This window comes from Fulmarus glacialis, unplaced genomic scaffold (assembly GCF_000690835.1).
Source record: "Fulmarus glacialis isolate BGI_N327 unplaced genomic scaffold, ASM69083v1 scaffold6345, whole genome shotgun sequence".
Classification (NCBI taxonomy): Eukaryota; Metazoa; Chordata; class Aves; order Procellariiformes; family Procellariidae; genus Fulmarus; species Fulmarus glacialis.
The window spans coordinates 38,792-62,332 of NW_009212344.1; the positions used below are offsets into that span (position 1 = coordinate 38,792).

Below are 23,541 nucleotides of genomic sequence, written 5' to 3' on the forward strand. Positions count from 1 at the left end.
TAGGGGGAGGTTGTATCAGCTTTAATTCTTAGGGAGTGGCAAGGGGCATCCTTTCAAACCAAGAGCAGCTCAGTGACATGGAGTATGCAACAGGATCAGTAGAAAGAAAAGTCCCAGAGAACCTGTAATAAGACAACTGCAAGCAGCCAACACTGGTTCGTATTTCATAGATAATTCTGTATTAAAACCTATTTTGCATGAGGTCAGCACAAAACCATAAGCTGCTGGATTTGCTCCAGGAGTTTGTAAAATTACAAACGTAGCAGTTCTGACCATTGTAAGTCATGTGGCATCATCTGGGTCCAGTTTTCTGAGATTATTTTCCGAGAAAGGAATATTCAGACCTCACTCCCTTCATGTGAGTGTCACAGTGCCTTTACACTGCAGCCCCAGCAACATGATGGACCCCAAGACTTACCCCCTCCACCTCCAGGACAGCATGAAGATGACACAAAGGTGAGGACAGAGCAGCTGTATGACTGCCTGTTCCTGGCTGTGTAGACTTTCCTCTGGTGGCCAGAAAATTGAGCAACAGGCCTTTAGTGTACTTTTCGGCTGAACTCCTTTCTTCTTAAATTGGGTGACCCAGTGGGGATAAGGAAAGATTGGCCGTTCTTCACAGTATTTAAGAGAAAAGGGAGAAAAGGCATCTAACAGCTTACATAACTCATTTTCCAGAAGCAGTGTTCAAACCCTGTCCCTGAGGGCTGTTCCCCACACCACACAGCTCCATTTTCCAATTAATTAGACACGGAAGTAGGTTAGATCACTGGTCATAACAGTGTGACTCTCCCTACCTCACCCCCTCAGCCAGCAGGAACTTCAGAGAAAAAATGTATTCATATACTGAGGTCATGAATTTGAAGAATACAAAAATGAGATGTTCCAAGGCTACATTCAATGGCTATCACGACTAACTCCTAAAACTCTGATGAAGAATTAAATTACTGGGCTAAAATATAACTTTTTTATAAATAAAGTCAAATAGCAAGAAAATAATATATACATGGGTCACCTCTTTTTGTGCACAGAGTCCTGTTGCTCCCAAATCGGTAATGGCCTGTTGACTCTGGGGATGCAGTAAGCAGATGTTCCCAGTTTACTGTAGTTCTGCTTGTCTAACGCAACTTATAAATCTGTCTGAGCAACATCACACATCCACATTTGGATAGCAGCACATGGTGAAATTGTGAGTAATACAGCCAAAGGCAAACTGCTGAAATTGTCCTACTAATTAGTTGCAATGAATTGTAGACTCAGTGCACCAAACCAGTTCCAAGTATAGCTGCATTAATGTAAAGGGCTAGCATCAGGGAAATATTTCACTCTCTGAAATTAATGAATAATTTCCTAAGCTATTAGCAACTACTCACAGTTACATGAAGGACAGGTTTTACCCCTTTCTGAATAACGCTAAGTAATAAGCTATTTTTGTGCTGGAAAAAACAAATGCAATCAGGGTATTTGGCTGTGAGGAAAAAAATGGGACCATAAGTATCCTTTCAACATCACTGTCCAGAAGCATTAAAGTGGTCTTTAAAAACTTGGCATCATAGTCTCTTTTTCACATGCACTTTGAGGGGCTGAGGCCCAGAGTGGCAGCGTGACTCACTCCAGGCCACCTGAAGAGTCAGTGGGAAACTGGAAATAGAATTTGAGTGTTGGATGCGAAGTGTGTTTTGTGATCCCAGGTTATTCTGCCCTCCATTCAGAGAGAAAAAAGATGGCTCTCTGCTGTTTCTGCTTGTCTCTAGTAATCAAAATGATCTTCTCCCAATGTTCACAGTCAAGAGCAGCCAGCAAGTGTCTGAAGAAAAGTTATGACCCGGAAAAGAATAGGTTGTTTTCCTTGAAGATGAAGGGAATTAAGTTAAACTGAAGCTTTCATCCCAGTTTCCCCCTGCTTTTTCAAAATGGGTATAATACGTAATGGGACAAGGCAGTTACTGCACAGCAACTTCAAACTGCAGTTTAAAAAAATACAGTGGGTATCAAGGCCGGCAATGTGCTGATGTAAAAGAAGATACAGATGAGGTTTAATAAAAAATGAACACTGCTCTCCTTGTCATTCCATCTTAAGCTCATTCACTAGAAAAACAAGCAAATGATCAAAACAGGTGCCAGACTAAAAGGTGGAGAAATTAAGTTTATAAACAGGTGATAGCATGGTTAAAAGCAGAACACCTTTCCCCCAGTGTCCCATCAACATACCCTTACGAAAAAAAGAAAAAATGAGCCTCGCTGACCTGAGTTTCTAACACTGAAGCTCCCGCTACCTCATTTTGCATACTGTTGTCCAGTAAGGAGCTTTCAAGCAGTAATAACAGTTTAGACCAATGATCTAAAGGTTAAAGTGTTCTCATGCATTATGTATCCCTGCATCATTTGATCTCCCAGACAGTCTTTTTTGATTTATCAAACAGCATCTTTGGTATGGAATTTGCTCAGAGAATATAAATGTCACAAAACAGTATTTATACGCAAACTCGTAAGCTCCTGCTTACACCTGTCTACCTGAAAATTTTGAAGCCAGGTTACTTCAAAGCTGTCCTTGCTGATATTAAAATTCTGTTGAAACAGACAGTTTGAGAGCACTGTGAATTTCAATAACAGATGCAAAGCTCACTTTACCATACGAGCCTCCCCAAAGTGAGAGACTTAACAATTTCATCTGGCAGGGTTTATTGCATTTGAAACCACTCAACAAACTGAATTTTCTTAGCATGAGAGATAAAATGAGCTAAGGGTACGGAATCTAGACATTCTCTTTGGAAATAATGGTGCTACACTTTATTCATATATGCGTATCTGTACATTCCGAATTGTAAATGTATAGGAATACAAAACTGTATCATCTGGTGCACCTTCTTTCTCTTTGCTCTCTGTATGTATCCCCATAAGACTCATTTTAATATTCTAAAACTTGTGCCTATGTGTCAAATGTAAAATTGATACACTGGGTAGAATTTTTATTATTTCAAAAACTCCTTGCTTGTTTATGGTGTGAGCTGGGATCCAAGTTCAAGTCTCAGCTTAAACGAAGAATGATGCTTTTCTATTGGATTTCATAGAATAAAAATATTTTGCATAAATAATAGAAGTAAAAATACATTTGTTTAACCTTTGGATGTTTCCATCTATGTGCTCAGAAATCTTGTCTCATGCCCTTGCCATAATTTGAAATGTGATGTATAATCCAGAAACTATGATGGCTTGTGATAATGCTAAACTTTTCTTTCCCCAAGGTTTTATATTCTAGTAGCAAAATGTGATTTGTTGTCTAAGAGACTGAGGATAGACACTATTAATATCTTAAAACAACAAAAAAAATTACACCATTGCTGTGCCTATAAATTTAGTAGAACCTAATTTGTTTCAATCAGCTAAAATTAGTCTGGAGCTACCCAAAACTCCCAGATTCTGTATCAGTGAGGCATTTACAAGGTGATTTACTGGGCTGGTTTTGCTTAGTTCTCACCTAGGTTTTCACTGTTTCAAGCATGATTCAGGTAGGCATTTCACATTCAGGCTTAAGGCACGGATATAGGACTCAGGCTGAGTTGCAGACTTCTATACTTAAGTACAGAGGCTAATGGTAATTTTTCTTTCACTTCTCTGCCTTCCTGTCCATAGTCACTTTGGCAGCTGGTTGTCATTACAGATACCCACACAACACTTCTTGTCACAAATAATTTCAGTAAAAATAGAGGAAAAATAGTACATTTTCAATACAGCATTCAGTAGAAAGATTGCAGACCTTTGCAAAAAATGTTTTTGAGCATTACAAGCTTTTTTCTCCTTTTATTTCTTTTTTGCCTTTTAATAAAAAAAGTGTCCTAAAGTAATCTGAGATCCTATCACAGGATGAGTGGGAAATGAAAACTTGACCTTGAGTCCAGGTAAAAAGGACATTGTGTATTATGCTGGAAGAAGACTACAGGTTTTGAGGAATTTTTTAAAGGTAGTAAAACACCTGAGGACAGGTGCATGTACATGTGGCTCTGAAAAGGACAGATTTGTGTTAGAAATCTAAACGTGGGTTCGAAAGTGTTAAAGAACTTCATTCCGTATTGTAGAGTATGTCATAGTCTGGATGCAGATCTTCTGAAGTTAGTGACTCCCAAGGCCTGAGTCACAGTCATACAGAAAGACTAATTAACCTATAATTAGTAAGGGCCAAATCAAGGCTAATGAGTCAACACCTTTTGTAGCTGGACATCTTTGCAGTTGACTACTGTGATGAATATCTAAGCATGGGGTTTGGCTCTGAAGCTTTTTCAAAGCATGAGCTAGCTACCAAACTGTTGTTGAAGGGTCTGGAGAGGTTACTGGATCATGTGCTTATATTGAGATGTGGCACCATTGACAGGAAACAGCTATTTTCCTAATAGCTTTTAGATGTCCAAGGTACATAGAAAGTCCACATTTTCCACTTCCTATCAGCATTGCTTTCATCTTGATTCTTGGGTTGTGGTTTTTCAGCAACTTTTTTTTTTTTCTTTTTTATTTTTTTTTTGTTTCTGGGTAGCAGATATTTAAGGAATACAATTATTATTCATTGTAGAAGAAGGTCGAGGCCCAGGCAATAATCTGCCTTCTGGCTCTTCCAGGGACTTTCTGACAGTTTGAATGGGGAGGGTTATTCTTGTGAATCGCTGTAGTTTCTATCAAACTCTACAAATCAGAGGTGGGCATTCCTTCATAAACAGAAAGTAGTCAAAAGTAATCCACAGATACTTCTTTCTCTCCTGAGTGCCGTTTGTGGGAAGTAATTTTACTATAAGGCATAATTTCAGTCATCCCCTGCCATTTCAAACACTGTGTACCATTGCAAAATATCACTTTAACTATAAAAAGAAAGATTACCTTATGGTTATGTTGTTTTTAGAGCAGGTTCTCTCTTGAGGCTTATTTGAATGAGAGCTTTATTTTTCTTCCCAAGCCATTGAGGAGTTTTATTTTTTCTTTCAGAAGGCTTGCAGTTCATAACAAACGATTAAAAGCATCAGTCCAAATTGGGACTCAAAAGACTTCTATTCCTCAGGAATGAAGAGAAATTGTATGAATTACCAGCAGACAAATAACAGACACCCCATAGATTTCATTCTAGGACTGGTTTTATTGTTTTAGGGTATTTCACACTAAGTAATTCCCGTTATATTCATTATGACAAAATCAGTCTAAGATGTGATGCTTTGTATGAATTAAAAAGGCTATTTCCATTAAGGTTACATCTGAACTTTGTATAAGAGTCTGTTTTCCCTTACTCAGAAGGAAAATAGCACTGGAGAACTCCCAAGGAAGCAGCGGTGTGAAAAACATATTTTCAAAATTCATGGTCAGAACTTTGCAGCAAAATTTCTTTTCTTTTCTTCCCTCTCCCCCCCCCCCCCCCCCCCCCCCCGCCCCTTTTCGGTTTTAAGCACAAAATTTTTCGTGAGAGCAGTACTGCTGTGAAAAAGACCATTTTTCCTTCATTGTTTTCTAGGTTTCTTATTTTTTATTTTTCTGGGTTTAGTATCTTTTCTGCTTTATACATTTCTTCAAAAATTTCTTCATTCTCACCTTCTCCCTCACTGCCATCTCCAACCTAACTGGGACCAGAAAAAGGACGAGATGAGGAAAAGCATTTTGAGAGGCATGGGAATTTCATTTTTGCAAAGTTGAATATAAACAGCTGAGGAAATCTTTGTTTACAAAATAACACTGGCTCTACTGATATTATTTTTAATTTTTTTTTATACTACCAAATGAAATTAATGAATTATTTGCGTACACTTTGGATTTCTGTTTTATATGTTTGTTTCCAAAGATTATTCTGGGACATGGAGAAATGATGTTGCATACAATTAAATTAAGTTTCTCTCTGCAGGCATCACCACAGTATTGACCATGACAACTTTGAGTACCATTGCGAGAAAGTCATTACCCCGTGTGTCCTATGTCACCGCTATGGATTTGTTTGTGACTGTATGCTTTCTATTTGTCTTTGCTGCTCTGATGGAGTATGCAACCCTCAACTACTACTCAAGTTGCAGGAAACCAAACTGTACTAAGAAGAAAAAGTCGGTAAGATGGGAGCATTTCATTTCTTTTCTAGCATGTGTCTGGCTCGGAGAGCAGAGAATCATTCAAGGACAGCCTCTAATCCCATGATACTCCGCTCCTCCGAGCTCTTACCAGTTTGTGGTGTGATCTGCCCTGAAAGCTGATGGAAAATAGTTACCTTGCAGTAACAGTAGAAGCAGTTATGTGCCTGTTGAGTGAGGTCTGTTCCTAACAAAAGCAGCCCGCTGATCATGAAGCAGCAACCCTGCCTACGTGTCTTTCGTTCTCCAATTACTGTGCTGGTAGTCACAAAGGACTCCCACTGAAACAGATTGCATAGCTTGTTATACAAATATATGCACATCAATGTATATTCAAATACATCTGCTATTTCATTGCTTAACAGGTCTAGAAATATTTATGAACTTTACAAAAAAGGATTTCAATGTCTCCACTGGGAACCAGCACTTGGTTTTAGCCCTATGCACAAAGGGGCTTTTTCCTAAGTACAAAACCAGAGGTCACTTGCAAGGGTTTTATACATGGCTGCATTTTTGGCCAAAAAGACACTTCCAGAAGTAACACCCAGACACACACAAAAGCTGTTTATTTAGAATCGACTAAAACCATCATACAGGAAGAATTGCCTGGTGTACTTCAGAAATGACTGCAAGAATGAGAGAGGGCGGTATAATGGAGAAAAAAATCTCAGTGTAAACATAGGGAAGGGGAAGTGGGTCATCCACTCAAGATCAGTGGAAAATCTTATGTATTTGAGATTGGTAGTTAGAGATGTTGGATGCCATTTTGTACAATGGAGGAAATAAGGACGTTTGAAATAAGAAATACAAAGCCAAATAGGAAAAACGTGAAGGAGGAAATTGAAGAGAGAGAAGGCTAAATTCAGGGAATAATAGATCACTCGGTAAAAAGGGATTGAATGAAGAGCTATAGAAAATGATTTAATGAAGAAATAATGAAGGAAAAGCTGAAACAAGTATGGAATTAGGGAAAGCCTAGAAAGCCATAGACTTAGTCAATGAAAACTCCATTAAACCTCTAATAGCTTCTTGTAAAAATGCATTGCACACAAAAGGCAAAAGAGTGTTACCAAAAGAAATGTATGAGACAATCAAAATGAACTTGCTAATGATCAAACTAAAATTGCCATCCTATAGAAAGGCTGAATGAAAAAGTCATGAGCAACTTTGTGAGTAAGATGTATTTCCAGACGTGTATGAATACGAGGGAAAGCATACAACATTGATGAGATTTAAGTTAACACAAGAAAAATGCTCACTTAGCTATTGTTTGCTAAATAAACAAATGTAATGAGTTGAATAAAGATTTAAAGTGGATGGAAACTAGGTGTGCATTCTGCTGAGGTTTCATGCAGTTTTAAAGTGTACAGAATATTTTGCTGAATATATAGATACTCAGCATCAAGTGTTTTATGGACAAATGCATCTAAAGGTTTGGTTTAAGAAACGCTGTTGAACACTAGATGCATATGAAGCAATAAGTATGTTTTCTTCTGAATAATTCTTTTGTTATCTTTATTTAAGCTACCTGATGTCAGTTTTGGTCATGTGATGGTAAGTAAACTATTCTATTCAGTGAGACCAATGGAGGCATGAATGTATGGTTGACATTTACTTGAAATAATTTCCAAGAAAGCTGTAACACTATGTTATGCTTTACCCTGACTTCACTATAAATATTGTTTTGCTTTTTTGTTAAAAGGTCAGTTTGTTTTTGGCTGTAGCAGAGGAACATAGCTGCCTCTTTCTATAAGGACTTATCAAATGATTTGGGAGGGAGAAGGGTCAAGTGTAGAATATTGTATGTTATTTTTACCTCAGAAATTTTGTGTGTCTGCTTTATATAATATTGCAGTTTCTCATTACATTCTATAAAACAGTAATAAGCACAAATTATGTCATAAACTTACATGGAGTTTTAACTGAGTTTCATAGAAAATAATTCACTTATGCATATCTGTAAAATCTTTAGCAAGCTTTCATGTGGATTTTCAGATAATTTAGGCACACAAGTTTAACACAGTTAGTTGTACTATATCTACAAATGGAATAAATTATATTCCCCAAACCTCTAGATAACTATTTATATACATACAGTGGTAATAAAGTTGAAAGTGAGCACAAAATTGGATCTCTAAGTTGTATGAAATCTGAAACTGGAATACATACTGTAATATATATAAATATAAAGCATGCAGAGGGCCAGTTAATCAGCTGGTTGGATGGCCTGCTTCCCAGCTATCAGATCCAAATAAGAACAGGGACAGAACTAAACCATTGCTTTTGCATTTCTTAGTTTGGATATACTGAAGTTTATCATTTACAACTGCTAGCTCCATGTTACTAGCTTACCTTTTACAAATAATGTTATACACTTTTTTTTTTGGTACATAAGTTTTCTGATGTATTTAAAGAGCTCATATAGCATTGAAAGTCTGCTCATTGACAATGAATGGTTTAAAGCAAGTATTGCATTTATACACTCGCTACTGCTGTCACTCCTTGGACAGACTTTCCTAAAAGATGAAGTTAATAAGGCACATTGAATGGGTAGCAGCACTTTCCTTTTTCCAATGAAAAAAGAAAGGAAAAAGACACACAATTAAAATGACAATAGGGTTTAACACTCTTAGTCTTTGTCTAGATCTGGTCAGTCTGCTCTGCTTGGAAAGTATCTGCAGCCTTTTCAAGTTTTTTATTCGCTCTTTTTTTTTCTTTTCTTTTTTTCGCTGTAAGAGCTATATTGAGCAGGGCTTTGTTCTATACATAAACAACTTCCATGTTCAAATCGTAGCATAAACTGAAGAAAATAAGCAGTGTCTCTGACTCTCAAGATATCATCTGGTCTTTTCCAGCCTTGTAGTCATGCCACCTAAAAGGTGAAATTCATTAATCTTAGTAAATCCATGTTCAGGTAATCCCACCCCTTATTTTTCCTCCTAGAGAACACACTTATACCTTGTCTGAAATAATTTTATTAAGCGTATTTAACACTGCATCTGAACTGCCTTGTCCGAGGCACCTGAGAAATGCCTTACCTTGCCAGAGCTCTCAGGTGGTACTGGGCTGGCGCCCACTGTGCGTGCACCCCTCTCCTCCCAACACCAGCTCAGCAGGACGCACAGGACACAGTGGGTACCATCCACCTTCACCTGGTATCTAGTCACTTCAGTGTACCTCCTAACTCACAGAGATTAAAGCAACCAGATTAATCTCTCTGTCTTATCAGGGCATTTGTTTTATCTTCTGTCCTGAGGAGATAGTTGATACAACAAAACAACAACAAAAAAACCCAGTCTATTGATATGTGAGAATGTTTCCTTTGCAGAACCAGGGCATTTATTTCTTTTCACTTAACAAAATCATCTGGAGAGATCTAAATCAGTCTTTTTTCTTTTTAACATAAATATTGTAGCCAGGCATAGAAAATTTCAGTCCCTGAGTAGGAATTTTTCATAAAGGTCTGCAAGAAATGAACAACATGTCACACAGTGGCATAGCAGAATTCCATGTATACTTTAGTCATAGCTTTTTTTGTCTCCAAAGTGCTACAGTCAAAAAATGATTGCTTGTACAATAATCTTAGACCATTTCTATGTGGCAGCACATTGTAAAGCTCTGATACCAGCCACCAGAAACTTTACAAATGAGAGAGAAGACCATGCAGGCGTAGTTTGTGTCATCTAATCTTAGAGATAAAGTCATTCACAACAAATAGATTTGCAATAATCTGCTTCTAAACTACAATGTTTACAGTCCACAGCACAATGCACCTGAGAGATTTTAGCTATCTACTTATGATGAGATGAATTACTTCTAGATGTCCTAGAAGTAATTGGCTGGATACCATAGGGCAGTTGTTCAGATGTAGTTATCTATGTTGGAGATGCCAACATCTAAGCAGAGGGATGCCACATCAAGATCTTAACTCAGGGACCAACAATTTAATGAGATGGGTAATATTATCATGTGCCAAATCAAAGGATTTGTAGAAAGAAAACAAAGTCAATAGAAAAAGGAAAATTTCCCCAAAGGCTCATCAATCATATCACTGATCCGTTTCACATACAGAGTGAAAGTTTTCAGATACGCCCCAAGACCTTCAGAAGGAAACGTTGCGTATTTTGTATAACAAGTGTGGAAGCAGTGGCCCAGAGCACCCTCCAGAATGCAAGGAGGCATGATGCAGAGGCATGGCTAGCTTGGTAGTACATACCCGGCATGCTCCTGCAGGCAAAGGCAATGCTCAGCACAGTCACCGGGAGAGGAAGGGCCCCCGAGGTGGAGAAAACCGTGCTGACAGGGCTGGAGTCTGCTTTGTCGGGGCGGTGCAGACAGGCAGCGAAGATGATGGGACCTTTCCTAGTGATGCCAGTGGAGGAGGTGACATTTGTGAGGATGGAACGGGTGGCTCGATGACAGAGGAGACTGTCGTGAGAAGGCACCTTTCATGAAAAGGAAATGGTCTGACAGAAAAGCTGACAAAGTGTAAATACGGAGTACATTGGAGAAGGAGAGGTCTTTAGGCCTGCGTGGTACTGCGAGGATGCGTGATATCCAAGTGCCCTATTTCTGAGCATGGTTAGCATGATAAGCACTAAGGGGACATGCCTAGGGATGGCATTTTGAAATTCTGTACTGAAATCATCACTATCTGTTGCTGACCATACCTGGTTTTATAAATCATAGTAAAGTTAAGAGGCAGCGAATGCAGCTATACTAAGTGGAGATCGTTCTGTAATTAAATGGGGAGGGGGGACACCGTCTTTACTTTTCAGAGTCCATTCTAAAATGTAGTAGCTGCAAGTGTTTAAAGCAACTTGCAAATAATATTCTGACAGGCAAGTGAAAAAATGATTACTAAACAATATATGGTTGAGTTACCCAAGTAGAAAATACACGTAGAATTATTTAACTTGCCACTCCAAAATCACTCTATGGAAATTAATCTGAAAAGGTATCTTTCTTTTAAGGGAAAGAAAGATGATGCCCAAATCTAGAATTCCTATAGTATCGACCTCTTATTCCCAGCTCCTGTGATTTATTCTCATGATTATTAATTGTGATCTGCATCATCCATGGAAGTTTATCAAACTACCAGTTTCTTTTTCTCTCCTCAGAATTATTCTGTGCTTGATATGAGACCACCAACTACAGTCATCACATTGAACAATGCCATGTATTGGCAAGAATTTGAAGATGCGTGTGTCTATGAATGTCTGGATGGGAAAGACTGCCAGAGCTTTTTCTGTTGTTACGAAGAGTGTAAATCAGGCTCATGGAGGAGAGGACGGATTCACATAGACATCTTAGAACTGGACTCTTACTCTAGGGTCTTTTTTCCTACATCCTTCCTGCTGTTTAACCTGGTCTACTGGGTTGGATACCTCTATCTTTAAATGTTGCCTGTAGTGGTGAAGACTGCTGTGTTTTCACAGTGCGGAGGGATGGTGAAAGTGCAGAAAAAGTGAAGGACACGGTCAGTTTCATCTCAAATTATAAAGGCCACATTAACCTTCACCATCACAGAGCCTGATGAAGAATTTTAATATGTAATTGCCTGAAAAAGAAAAACATGGAAGAATTCTCTCCTTACTGCTATTCATTTTAAGGAAAATATTCTTACAAAATTCAGCTGAATTTGTAGTATAAGCGATGTTTATGAATAATTATTGTATATTAGAATCTTTACTATTCTCCCTTGACATAGAAGCTAAACAAAATTCAGGCAAAAGTTATATGTCATTTTTGTTCTTCATTCCCATACTTTCTTCAAAATGCTGCCATATCCCTGAGGCTCAGAGCAACATACACAGGCACTGGCAAATAAGCCAAAACCAATGAAATCACTCATTTGTACTTAAATTTGCTTGAGCTATGTCCCATAGGTTTTGGGAAATATTTCATTGGTGATCTGCTTGCTATAGAGAAACCACCAAAAGGCAGTAAGAAATGTCTCTGGTGGGATCAAAACATGGACGTTACTTTCTGCAAAGGTCTGGGATTCATGGAATTAGCCACTTACCTACACATGTTGGTTTTAACTTAAGGTGAAAAGGCAGAGTTACAAGAAAGCAATTATTTTGATATAAATAAAAGACTTGCCTATCTCTGAGGCAGCTGTAGGCATAACTTCTACAGTTTTTCAAGCTTTTAACTGTCTTTTTTATGACTGCTTAAACACAGGATGGTCATTGATTTCTAAAGTACTCTACCTGAAGCAGGACAAGATTCCTGCTTGTTTGTGTCATTGTAGCAGATCATAGTTGATAGGCCATGAGTGCAAATCACTGTATAATAGCACTAGGAATATGTGACTTTCTTCAGATTGCAATTTACTAAAAAGTGCTCTCATGCATTCTTATTTTCTCTCTCAAAGTTATTTTACAAAATTGAAAAACATGTGTGCCAAAGGACATTTTTTGTTCCTTCCATAAAGTTAAACACTTCAGTCCTTACTCACAGCAGTTGTTCCCTGGGTCTGAGCTGAAGACTGAACACTTTTGACTTGAATAGTGCATTATGGGAACTCAGTTGTCACACTTGGATTAAACATGGAATAATTGCCACATGTAGAAAAATGTTGTTTTCATTTTTTTTCTAAACTACCAACTATATTTTACCCTAAAAAGCAGGTGACTGAAGAGCAGTTCCTTTCCTCCTCAGAAGGAAAACCCTGCAAACAAGCAAAAAATAATGCAATGGTAATTCTAAAGGAAAAGAAATGCTGTCATGTTCTTTGAAACATCACTGTCTGTCATTGCTGTTTCTCTGTGCTTCCAGTAAGTTTTTAATTGAAAAAAATTGCTAACACAAAAGTTAACTGTAGTTATTCAAAAGACTTTCTTCTGTTTTTCATTTGTCTAAAATATCAAAGACAGAGCTGGGTTTAGGTGGGGGAGGGGAATCACTTCTCTAAGGACCGACAAAATTCAAATTAGAAGCACAGAGAAGAAATATTTTGGGGCAGGATCAAAACCTTATTTTTAGCAAAATCTGCCTAATCTGATGTCTTCTAAACTAATGATAACCTTCTGATTTCAAAATACATGTTGAAGTTTTTGCTAACTCTCAGTAGCAAATTACTCTGTAAAATCTATTACTCTGTAAACCTCTGTGTCCTGCACTTGGAAGTATGGATTTTATTTAAGGATGAGAGTTATTTTCAGCAGTGCAAGAAGGTGATTGAATTGAAGTTGAATATCCTGGTCTCTGATTATGAATTAGTCTACTCTAACAGCCACCTTCAGCCATATTTTGCACGAACACTAGAAATATTTCAAACCTAAACAGAAAAATGTAAACAGTTATCCTTTAGAGGCCTGATCCTGCAAACCCTCTGCACAATCAATTGATTTTGGTGGGAGTATTGAGACAGATGAGGCACAAGAAGGTGCCTTCCACTGTTAGATCTTGAACAGGTAAAGTGAGGTTTATTTAGCAATTGCATACTTGAGTGAATGTCCTGGGAGTAAGGGTGGAAGTGGAACATTTCCATTTTAGACGATGAGCATATACTTTTCTTACACTTCTGCTCATGGCTAACAATCCCATCAGATCCTTCCTTGGAAGACTGACTCTGCTAAATCCATTCATATTGCCTCTGTTTTCTGAGTGCTTTCATAAACAGAAGTTGGAAGCATGTAATTCCACTTTTTTCCACGGTCCTAATCAAGAAAGCATCTCCAGACACTACTGGCTTCCGCTCTTATACTGACAGCAGAGGACGTATGTGTAATATATTCTACTCTGGGGTTATGTGCAAAAAATTGATTTGTATGCGAGCTGAGCGGCCACAGGCTAGCAGGTTCCAGAATGCATTCCTCTGCTTATTCCTAGTTGCTTGGTTTACTCTCTCTGCTTCACTGCTCTGTTCTTTGGCAGCCACTGAAAAACTGTAGAGATTAGGGAAGATAAGCTTTCTGTGCTTTGCATCATTCAAAATGCAATTATTCTAGACATCTAGGTAATGTGGTCTCCATATATCTATGTGCCATATCCTTCTGTAGTAGTAAGAATATCCTCATTAACCTCCAGGTATTGTTTTGCTTCTTTCACATATTGAAAAAACTTAACACTTCTGTGCACTGTCCCATGAGAAATATAAGAACCACCTTTTAGCATTTTAGAACATTTTCTTATCAAATAATTTCATATTCAAGACTTGTATTTATTCAACTACTCCTTTTTGTTATTTAGCACTTCTTTTTACCTCTCCAAATAAGGGAAGGGAATGGAGGAAGGCAAAACCACATGACTAGTGAAATGAAAGCATTTGCATATATATGTAAAACCACAAAATCAAGTATCTTCACATTGCATTCCTTCCTTTTTGAAGTTACAGAAAAGACTGTGAGGGTTTGTTTGGATAACCAACTTTTCCCAGGAGGATCTAAAGTCAAACCTCTTATTCTCCCCCTTCAATTAAAAGTTGATGGACAGTGTTTTCCTGCATTGAGGGCAGCATTTTCAAGGCAATGAAGAATGTATAAGAGTACTGTTCTTAATTCAGTCTTCTCAGTTCTTCTGGCCTTGATGCCTAACATACTGACAGCTCCTTCTTTTACAGCTATTCTTCCAAGAATAAGTGTACAAAAACTTGCAGCCAGTTTATGCTGTCTCCATCTCCAGCAGTAATGTGGAACTGAAGTATGCCACATGCCACACAATTTTAATGTAACTTTCTAATCAAGAAGTTCGGCTGTAGATTAAAACACCTCAGGCATTTTGATAACCTTTCTTCTCTTTCAGATGTTCATTTTCTCCTTCATCAACTCTCAGCTGTACATTGGTATATTGTACATACCAATAAAAATGATAAGAATTACAGCAGGAAGAATGAAAAAAGCCAGAACTGTCTTCACAGAGACAGCAATGAGTAGTGAAGCTAAAAAAGGAGGAAGAAATTATTTTTTATTGCGGTGCAGTTCTTATCTGTCCCACTTCTCTTATTCAGTTCTTCCCACCAACTACCCACGGCTAATTCCAAATCATCCACCTGGCGGTTTGCACATTCATCAGCTGGAACAGCAGTGACACATAAGCCTTTAGCTGATAGGAAATTATATTTCTGGAACTGGAAGCATCCTGCCAAATAACTCAGATAGATAGCTATCCCAAACACTTTTGCAGCCCTAATGTGTCTCAGAGTCTAGCACCTCATGTTGCTGCACGAATTTATCACAACTCGCCTTACTTGGTTGTTTCATAAAGAGAAGGACGCTTACCTGCTTTTTGCACCAAATTTCACCATACATCTAGAAAAATGACTCTGCCCTGCTCATGCTCCAAGTGACCAGGTGCAAGACAGCTCTGGAAAGACCAGTCAGCTGTACTGCTGACTTTGTGGGAAGGGAGACTCTATGTTTTAAGACAGATTTCATTGGCCTCACAATCTGGAGGGTTGGTGTTACCTTCTAAGCTGTAAAACAAAGCGCCCACTGCAGCTTGTAAAGGCTGTCCATAACAGACTCTGCTTTTCCCAGTGGCTGCTCTTTCTGGGTTTCCATAAAGCACTAAGAAATAACAAGCCGTATCGCATAATCTTTGCTGCCTACACAATTAAATGATTTTTTTCAAGGTACATTCTTCTTCTTGCTTACAGTGAAATCTTTGTGCCTCTTACATTAGTGTCTTTAGCGTTTCTTGATATTGAAGGATATACTATTCCTGCCCTAAGAGTTAGAAAGAAGGACAATGACCTTGCTGGAGTTCTTCCTGAGCACCACAGTGTGTGACCAATATTCTAGATGTCTTCAACCTACACATTGAACATTGTCTGATTTTTCTTTATTTTTTAAGCAGTCTGTATGTTTCTCAATTCCTAAGTAGCAAGAAAACTGTAGTGGGATTTCAGCAGTTTAGCAGAATCCTTCCTTCTTCACTCAGCAACTTCATTCCACCAAGAGATGCAGAGCATAAACTCAAGGCTGATGTTTACCTCATCCAGGTCACTTCCCAGAAGACTGTTTAAAATAGGCAAAAAATAAACTATGTATTGGGAATTCATTTCCACAGCTGAAAGGTGATGCTCTTCTTCCTTTAGAGCTTTTTCTTTTTTCCTGAGTTCATTTTAGATCTTCCCTCTCTCCCTCTCTCCCTTCACCTGTACAATTGGCAAGCACAAAATCAGCTTAACTTACACTTACTTACTGAAAACTTACATTGAAATTTACACTTACATACTGAAAAAAAAAGCATAAATGTCATTAGTCTTATATTATATTTATACGCCTACAAGTTTCTTATGGTTCACCACATTCTCTTCTTGAATGGTTCTAGTATATATGCGAAAAATGAAGGCCTTCTTTCAAGACTCAGTGGCCTTAATAGTTTTACCTTTTCCCCTGGGATCCATGGTTTGTCTGGAAAACAGAAAACCAGAGAATCTACCTTTCTTATCCTTTAGGCCACTAGTTTAGATACTAAAAAAAACCCTATATTTTACATCTAAAGTGAAATGATGTTTTAACGGAAAAAAATCATCTCCACTTGAACTGCATTGCTTTGACAACTTAAACAGTAAGTTTTTGTACACCATACCTGTGGTGGATCACTCAAAGAGATATGCTATCCTACAACCCTGTCTAGGACTAAGTCCTGAATTAGGCATAAATATTGCTCTAATCATCCAGCTTACCTAGCAGCTGTTTCTTTAAATGATTTTGGATTGTAACTGGCTTTGAGCACTTGGTTAATGACCGCTGACATTCCTGAAGTGAATCCAAGATCTGTGATGATGTATTCCTTTCTACAAACTTTACTTTCTTTTATTTTTTCTCTTTTGTTGTGGGTCCTCAAGCCAGTATTTGTATGCATCTGGAGTCCTCAAGGGTTTTCCTAGAATATATGTGAAATTAGACAATAAAATTCATCATGAAGTTCAGTGCCTCAGAGTTGGACACCTGAGAATTCTCTACTTTCTATCAAACATTTTGATCTTCTAATCATTTGCTATTTATGAAGGACAAAGTAAGACAGCAGAAGACATGATTATGTTTATTCATATGTCTGGGGATAGGCTTTCTCAAGGACTGAACCAGGCAAACCAGGCACTGATACAGTCAGTTACTTGCCAGATATTCTTTTATCAAGGTAATGAATGACATGAGCCAGAGGAGCCACAATAGCCTGTTTGGTGTCATGGAAGCACTCGTGTAACTCAGCTTTACTTGGAGGCCTAAGCCAGCCTGTAGAGCTTCTTATAGGGGAACCCAGGTGCTCCCTTTAGTGTTTAATACAGCACTTAATACTCTCCTAATGTCTCTTTACCTTCTTGCAGCCTATGGCAGTGCTTGGGAGAGATGAAGCTGTGCTGATACAATCTATTATAAAATACAAAGAATGAAATATCCACAGTGAAGCTGGTGATGGCTTGTTATTGAGACTGTGTTATGATTACAAGTTTTAAAGAAAAGACCTCTAGGTCTGAGTCAAAAACTTCCTCATCAATCAAGACCATTGCCCAAAAGAAGGGTTTAAGTTAAAATATTCTTACAAGCAAACAGGAAGAGCTTTGGATCGTATTCTGGTGGTGTTGTCTACCCGTTGACTGGCTTCAAAGCTTGTGGAGAGCAGATTTGTAACTTAAGTACTTAAAGTGAGATTTGTGATTTACATACTTAAAGTGAAGCCTAAAACAGGTAAATGGCAAAATTCCTAAATTGCACATTAATAGAAAATGGATGAAGAGAACAATATTGATGGCATATTTAAAAAAAAAAACTGCTGACAAATGAATGTGGAACAGAGCATGCTATAGAGTCCATTCCATACTTACAGACCACATCCTTAAAATGTGAGCTGCTGTTGAACTCCTGGAAAGCTGGTAAAATAATTGCATCTGACAGTATTACAGAGTCAAACCAGTGAAGTATACCACTGCCAGACAGAGTGCTCCAAGGGAAACAAAATTTCAGAATAAGCTTCCACAAAACAGTGCTCCTCTGAATAACAGTGGGAAACCTTGTGCAGAGAGGTTACAGCATCAGTTCCCCCATATTCTCTTTTGTAGTCATTAAGGAGTCCTGTGACTTTATTGTCATCCATGCTCACATGCAATTCCAACCACAAATCATGGGCCAACATGTGGCTGTCACTAGGCTGGAGGGAATCTGAGCCCAGAGTGTGACTATCACAGACAGTCATCAAACACCTCATATAATCCAGTTTTAAACTCTCAGTTTACTGCTCTCAAAACATTTTTTCCCAACATGACAACATATGGATTTTTTTTAATCTTAAGTGAGTGCAATTTTAGGAATCACATAATAACTGCCAACTATGTGCCAAATCGAACTTTCTTATAGAACACAAATAAAATTTTAGATTTCTAATTATCCTTCCTTCCTAAGTTTTTCTTAGGGGTGTGTGATTTCTTTGCTAGCAGTGCAGCTTGTGATGTCATAGTGAAATGAAAGTACAATTATGTGCCCAATGTGCCTTGAATAATACAGGTAGCACTAGTACCAGTATGTCATTCTAAGTTAGATAGCCATCCTAGTGATCCCCCAGACTGACCTAACCAGAAAAGTCAAATACTCGTGTGCTTCATCTCCTCAAGTTCTCAGACGACTTTCCCTTATTGACATCCATTCCACTTTACTTTGTGTTAAGGAGTAGGGCTGTGCGTCTAGAATACTATTTATATTCGTATTTTGATCCCAACATTTGTATTTCTGGATACAAATAAATACACATTATCAGAAAATGCAAGTATTGTGTGCATATATTGGTGATTGTATTTTCTTACAAAAGTTGAGAGCTTAAAAAAGTAGAAACAGACATCTGAAAATCTGCCTAAGAGGCATAGTGTATTACCCTTCTGATAGGGTGTTCTTTAAAGAAGTTTCAGAAGAGCCTTTAAAAATATTTTCAATAGAGAGCATGAGCAGACAGTAAAGTAAAAGGTTTGAGAGTGAGGTTTATCCATGGGGCTAAAATAAAGTGGGAAGAATATCCTACAAAATTCAAAGAGAAATCCAGAAATAAGCTGTGTCTTTAGCAAAAACTACTTGAACACAAAGACTTCGTAATTTTAAAACTGCAATTAAATTTGGTTTCAAAACTTTCCCAATCCCAACTTTTTCAGTAAACTGAAAGTGAGTTCTTTGGATCTGCTTATACAATGAAATTTACTGGTATGTAAATTTACTGGTATGTAAACTATGCTCTGTATTTTTACAAGTATAATTTCTTTGGCTGCCACTTACTGTTAAGTAAGACTGTCCTCTTGGTTTATCCTCTTTGAAAGCAATTTAATTCCCACCTCTGTACATTCATGACCACAGAATTGCCAGTCTCGACTCACTCCGACTGTGAAATCCCTGCTCCTTTTCAGGATTCCAGACCATAGTAACACTGGAGATGACAACTGGGTCACAGATAATGCAGAAACTTCCCAGATTTCTCATGATCCCACAGTGCAATAAGGATTTCCCTATCTGACCGTGTTACACTTATGCTTTCTTTATGTTCCTACCACTAAGGCATTTTTTTCCAAAAGACATTTGATTTCACAAGCAACTATTATACCTAATTCTTCCACAGTCTTTTATCAAGTTTTCACTAAGAAATCTCTTTTCCCTTCAGGAGCTCCACTGTTTTCACTTATTAGTTTGACAAGCAATTCATGTTTTACCCCCGTTTCTGTTTCAATAAAACTAGTTTCTAGTACTGACCTGCCTACTCAAAAATAAACATCGATTCTGGACTTCCCTAACAGTGGCTGACACTTCTTACACCAGTATTTGACACGCAGTAACCAAGCAGATGTGGTTATGTCCCACTCCCCAGAATAACAGGTAAGCATAATTGCTGCCATGACTCTTTGCCTTCTACACATTAGTCCTTAAGACGTACCATTGTCATGGTGTGAACACAACGCCAACTGTACTCCCTTGCAGAGCTTAACCTGGAACACCACCTGTACTCTTGGAACCATTTGAGGGACTGAACATGAGTTGAACTCATCAGCTCTTCCAGAGATTTAAGGTGCTCACCCTGCCAAATTCAGAAGGCTCTGATACATCTTCCAATTTAATAACATTTCCTGCCCAGTAGGCTCGAGTGTGCAATAAAGTATGATGATGAATCGTGCCAATAAGTTCTGCCTTTTTATGTTACCCTCTGTCTCACCACCACAAATCTAGTTAAGAACTGAATTACTGCTTTACAGTTTCAGTTAAAGTAAACTTGGTCTGTGAAATGAAAATGAGCAAAGCTGAACATCAGGGAGCTATCCAGAAAGTAAGGAATAAACGGCATAGGCATTTTCCTACTGACTGATATTAGAAGACCACTGTCAGTTAATAGCCATAGTAAAAAACCCTCACATTTTTAAAGTTGATTTAGAAATGGAAGGCATCTGCATTAGCAGTGCAAAACAATCGATATATGCTAAAGTTTATCATACAGCAACATGTTCCAGTGGAGTTTTTTATTTGTTAATTTGCATGTTTGCTTATTTTTATTATCATTTATTATATGTTCCTCCAGACTGCCGCAGAACTGGCCTTAAAAGAAAGAATTTTTCATGTAAGTAAAATCTGGGCCAATGGGACTTTCATTGGCCCAGAGGATTGCACATCCTCTAGTTTCGTGCAACCAATGCACATCACAGACACGCACTTTTACATACTATAGCAGCTTCAGCTTCTAGGTTGTCAGAAGTTGGATTACTTTTTATAGATTAAGTCTTAGTCTAAAACAGCATCATGGATCATCGTAGAGCTGAAAAAAAGTAGCCTTTGCTAAGGTGCAGTTAAGTTTTCTGGGGTCTTGTAGTTGTCAGACAGGAGCCAAAGGTCCACCAGACCATAAAACCAAGGCAAATCAAGAAAAAAGCAAACTCTCGCCCTTCCTAGGTAGAGGGAGTCCTTCTATCCTGTATGTTTTTTCACCTCTAACATGCATTTTTTTCCCTTCCACCACTAAATAGCACTGCTTGAGTCAGGTAGGGCAGAGCATTGCTGCTAAGTAACTTCCCAGCAGTGAGGGCACTGCAGCCTGTGCCAGCCCAGGTGCCACAGTCCTGTGTGCATAATGACCAGGAGGGAAAACAGCATTGAATCCTATAGAGCTTAGTGTGATGGTCACCTGAAATACATGAAGGAGCAGACCCTAAGACACACAGGAGTGGAGGCTGTGACAGTTCATCCATCAGGCAAGCATGTATTAATGGAAAGCAACCATTAATCCATTAATGAAAGATTAGATTTTATCAGAAAATATTAGATTTTAATACATCTAACTGTTGGTCAGAACCAAGTAGAAACTGAATTGGCGAAGTTCATACTCAGCCAAAACCTTACCTCTCCCAAACCCTTAGACATTCTGTTTTCAATATTTTTTACTATGAAATGCTGTTGTTTTAAAGATACTCATGCATTTTCTACCAGAAAAAACTTGGTAAATATCAGGTCAAATGCTTTGACCAACATTTTTTTATAGAACTCTCCACTCAAATCAATGACAACTATAAAAGTTAAATGCAAAATTCCCATCGACTCCCCTGCTTTCTAGTGCCTGTGCTAGATGAAATATAAATGAAAGCTGCAATGCTTCTTAATTGACTATACAGAGGATCTAACTCAGAATCCCCCAAAGACTCGTAGGATTCATATTACATGTATGCTGTCATTATTACAAATTGACAATGCAATTGACAACATATCTCTGAATATCTTTCAAATCCAACGAACTATAAACCATTCAGTGGTCCACTCCGGCCCTTAAGCTGAGGATTAAATAGACAGAAGCCTCATGGATTTCAGTAAGAAAAAGCGTAACACTGTACCAGAGCAGATAAACCCCATGCATCAATTCAGGCTGGTAACCAGTTAGCAGAGCAGCGTGAGAAGCCAGTGAAGGTTGCTGCAATTGCCAGGCTGAATGTAAGGTGACAACGTGCTCTCACCACAGCTCATGCAACTTTATAATGTGCTATGCTATGGCTGTGTCCCACAGATCAAAGGAATTTATCACTGCCCTGTACTCAGCACTGGTGAGGCCATGCATGACATACTGTGCCTGGTTTTGGCATGTCCTCCCCACCCACATGGTCAAGGGGGATACTGAGAAACTAGAGGGAACCTGTTAGGCAGCTGCTAAGATGGTCAGGAGACTAGAGAAGATGAACTGTGAGAAGCTCAGGGAACTGAGCTCATTTGGACTGAAAAAAAGCAGGCTAAGGGACGTTCTAGTTGCAGACTACAACTACTTGAAGGACAGTTACAAAGACATTGGAGCCAAACTCTCAATCTCTTCTCAGTACTGCTACAATATAGCAAGGGGCACAGGTTTTACCTTGGGAGGCTCAGGCTGGAGATGAGAAACAGCTTTTCCATAATGCAGTGCTGCAAGGAAGGGGCTGCCTGGAAGGGCTGTGGGAGCTCCCTCCACAGAGGCTTTCAAGACCTGGCTGGACGCAGACTGACCTAGAATCAGTGGTAGTCCCCCTTCAAGCACGAGGTTGAACTACATGACCTCCAAAAAACCCCCATTCTAATCAACATTTCTATGATTCTATAAAAGGAATTTTTTCATCAGTTACCTCTTCCATAAATATTAAATTAGATACATAGTGAACAATTACATAATTAAAACCAAGCTATCTGCTTTGGCATTGCCACTATTGTTCATTCTCTGAACAATTTCTCTTTTTATATAGCACATAAGCCAAGTCAGGAATCACATTATGCTTTCCTAGTGAGACCTCTCAATGCCATCTGGAGAAATGGATTTTTTTATGGCTATGCAAAGTCCCAGTTTGAACATGTCATTTATGTCAGTGTATATTGCTGCCCCAGTTTTGTCAAATAAACCAAATTTTTTTATTATGCAACTTCTTAAAAGAAGCATCTGATACCATACCAATCTCATTTTCCCCTTGCAAATTGGTAAATTATATTATCTACATATTATGTTGCATGAAGCAAAATCCCTAGCTGCTTTTAGTGGGTAACCTATATGCTACATTTCTGCACAAATCCAGGCTGCAATAGGCAGAAGTATTCACTTTGAACATTGAAATGTGTGATTGAGTAATAGGTTCAATTTTATAGAGGATCTACGGTGTGGTTCCACTGTGTCTGTAAATGTGGGGAAATACTTCAATGTATGAAAAAACAAACAAACAAACAAACAAACAACAAACAAAACCCCCTAACAAATTAATGACATTTCTAGCCCTTATTGTAATGTAATGTGTACTAGATCTTCCAAAGGCATAACTGCAGCCATTTCAGCAACTGATGGACAACAGATATATATTAACCTCTTTTTATGTGTTACATATACAAATAAAATAACCTCTATCTGCCTGTGTTTTGCAACTAGTGTGCAGTTACATCCAAAACGGTGAAAAAATGGGTTCTCTACAAGTTTCTTCTTGTTAGTTTCCTCTCCTTTGGCCATGTATAATGCCAACAATTCACAAGTGGAGACTGTACGG

General features: G+C 38.3%; 1 protein-coding gene across 1 annotated transcript in view; it reads left to right on the forward strand.

Moving 5' to 3' along the window:
* LOC104076843 (gamma-aminobutyric acid receptor subunit gamma-3) overlaps positions 1–11,488 on the forward strand; it is a gene marked incomplete at its 5' end in the record, with an annotated part of 48,737 nt that extends 37,249 nt beyond the window's left edge. Inside the window, 3 exons of the mRNA XM_009577854.1 lie at positions 5,873–6,069; positions 7,614–7,643; positions 11,210–11,488. Coding sequence (XP_009576149.1) covers positions 5,873–6,069; positions 7,614–7,643; positions 11,210–11,488 — 506 coding nt within the window. The remainder of the gene's footprint in view (positions 1–5,872; positions 6,070–7,613; positions 7,644–11,209) is intronic.
* Between the last annotated feature and the right edge of the window lie 12,053 nt (positions 11,489–23,541).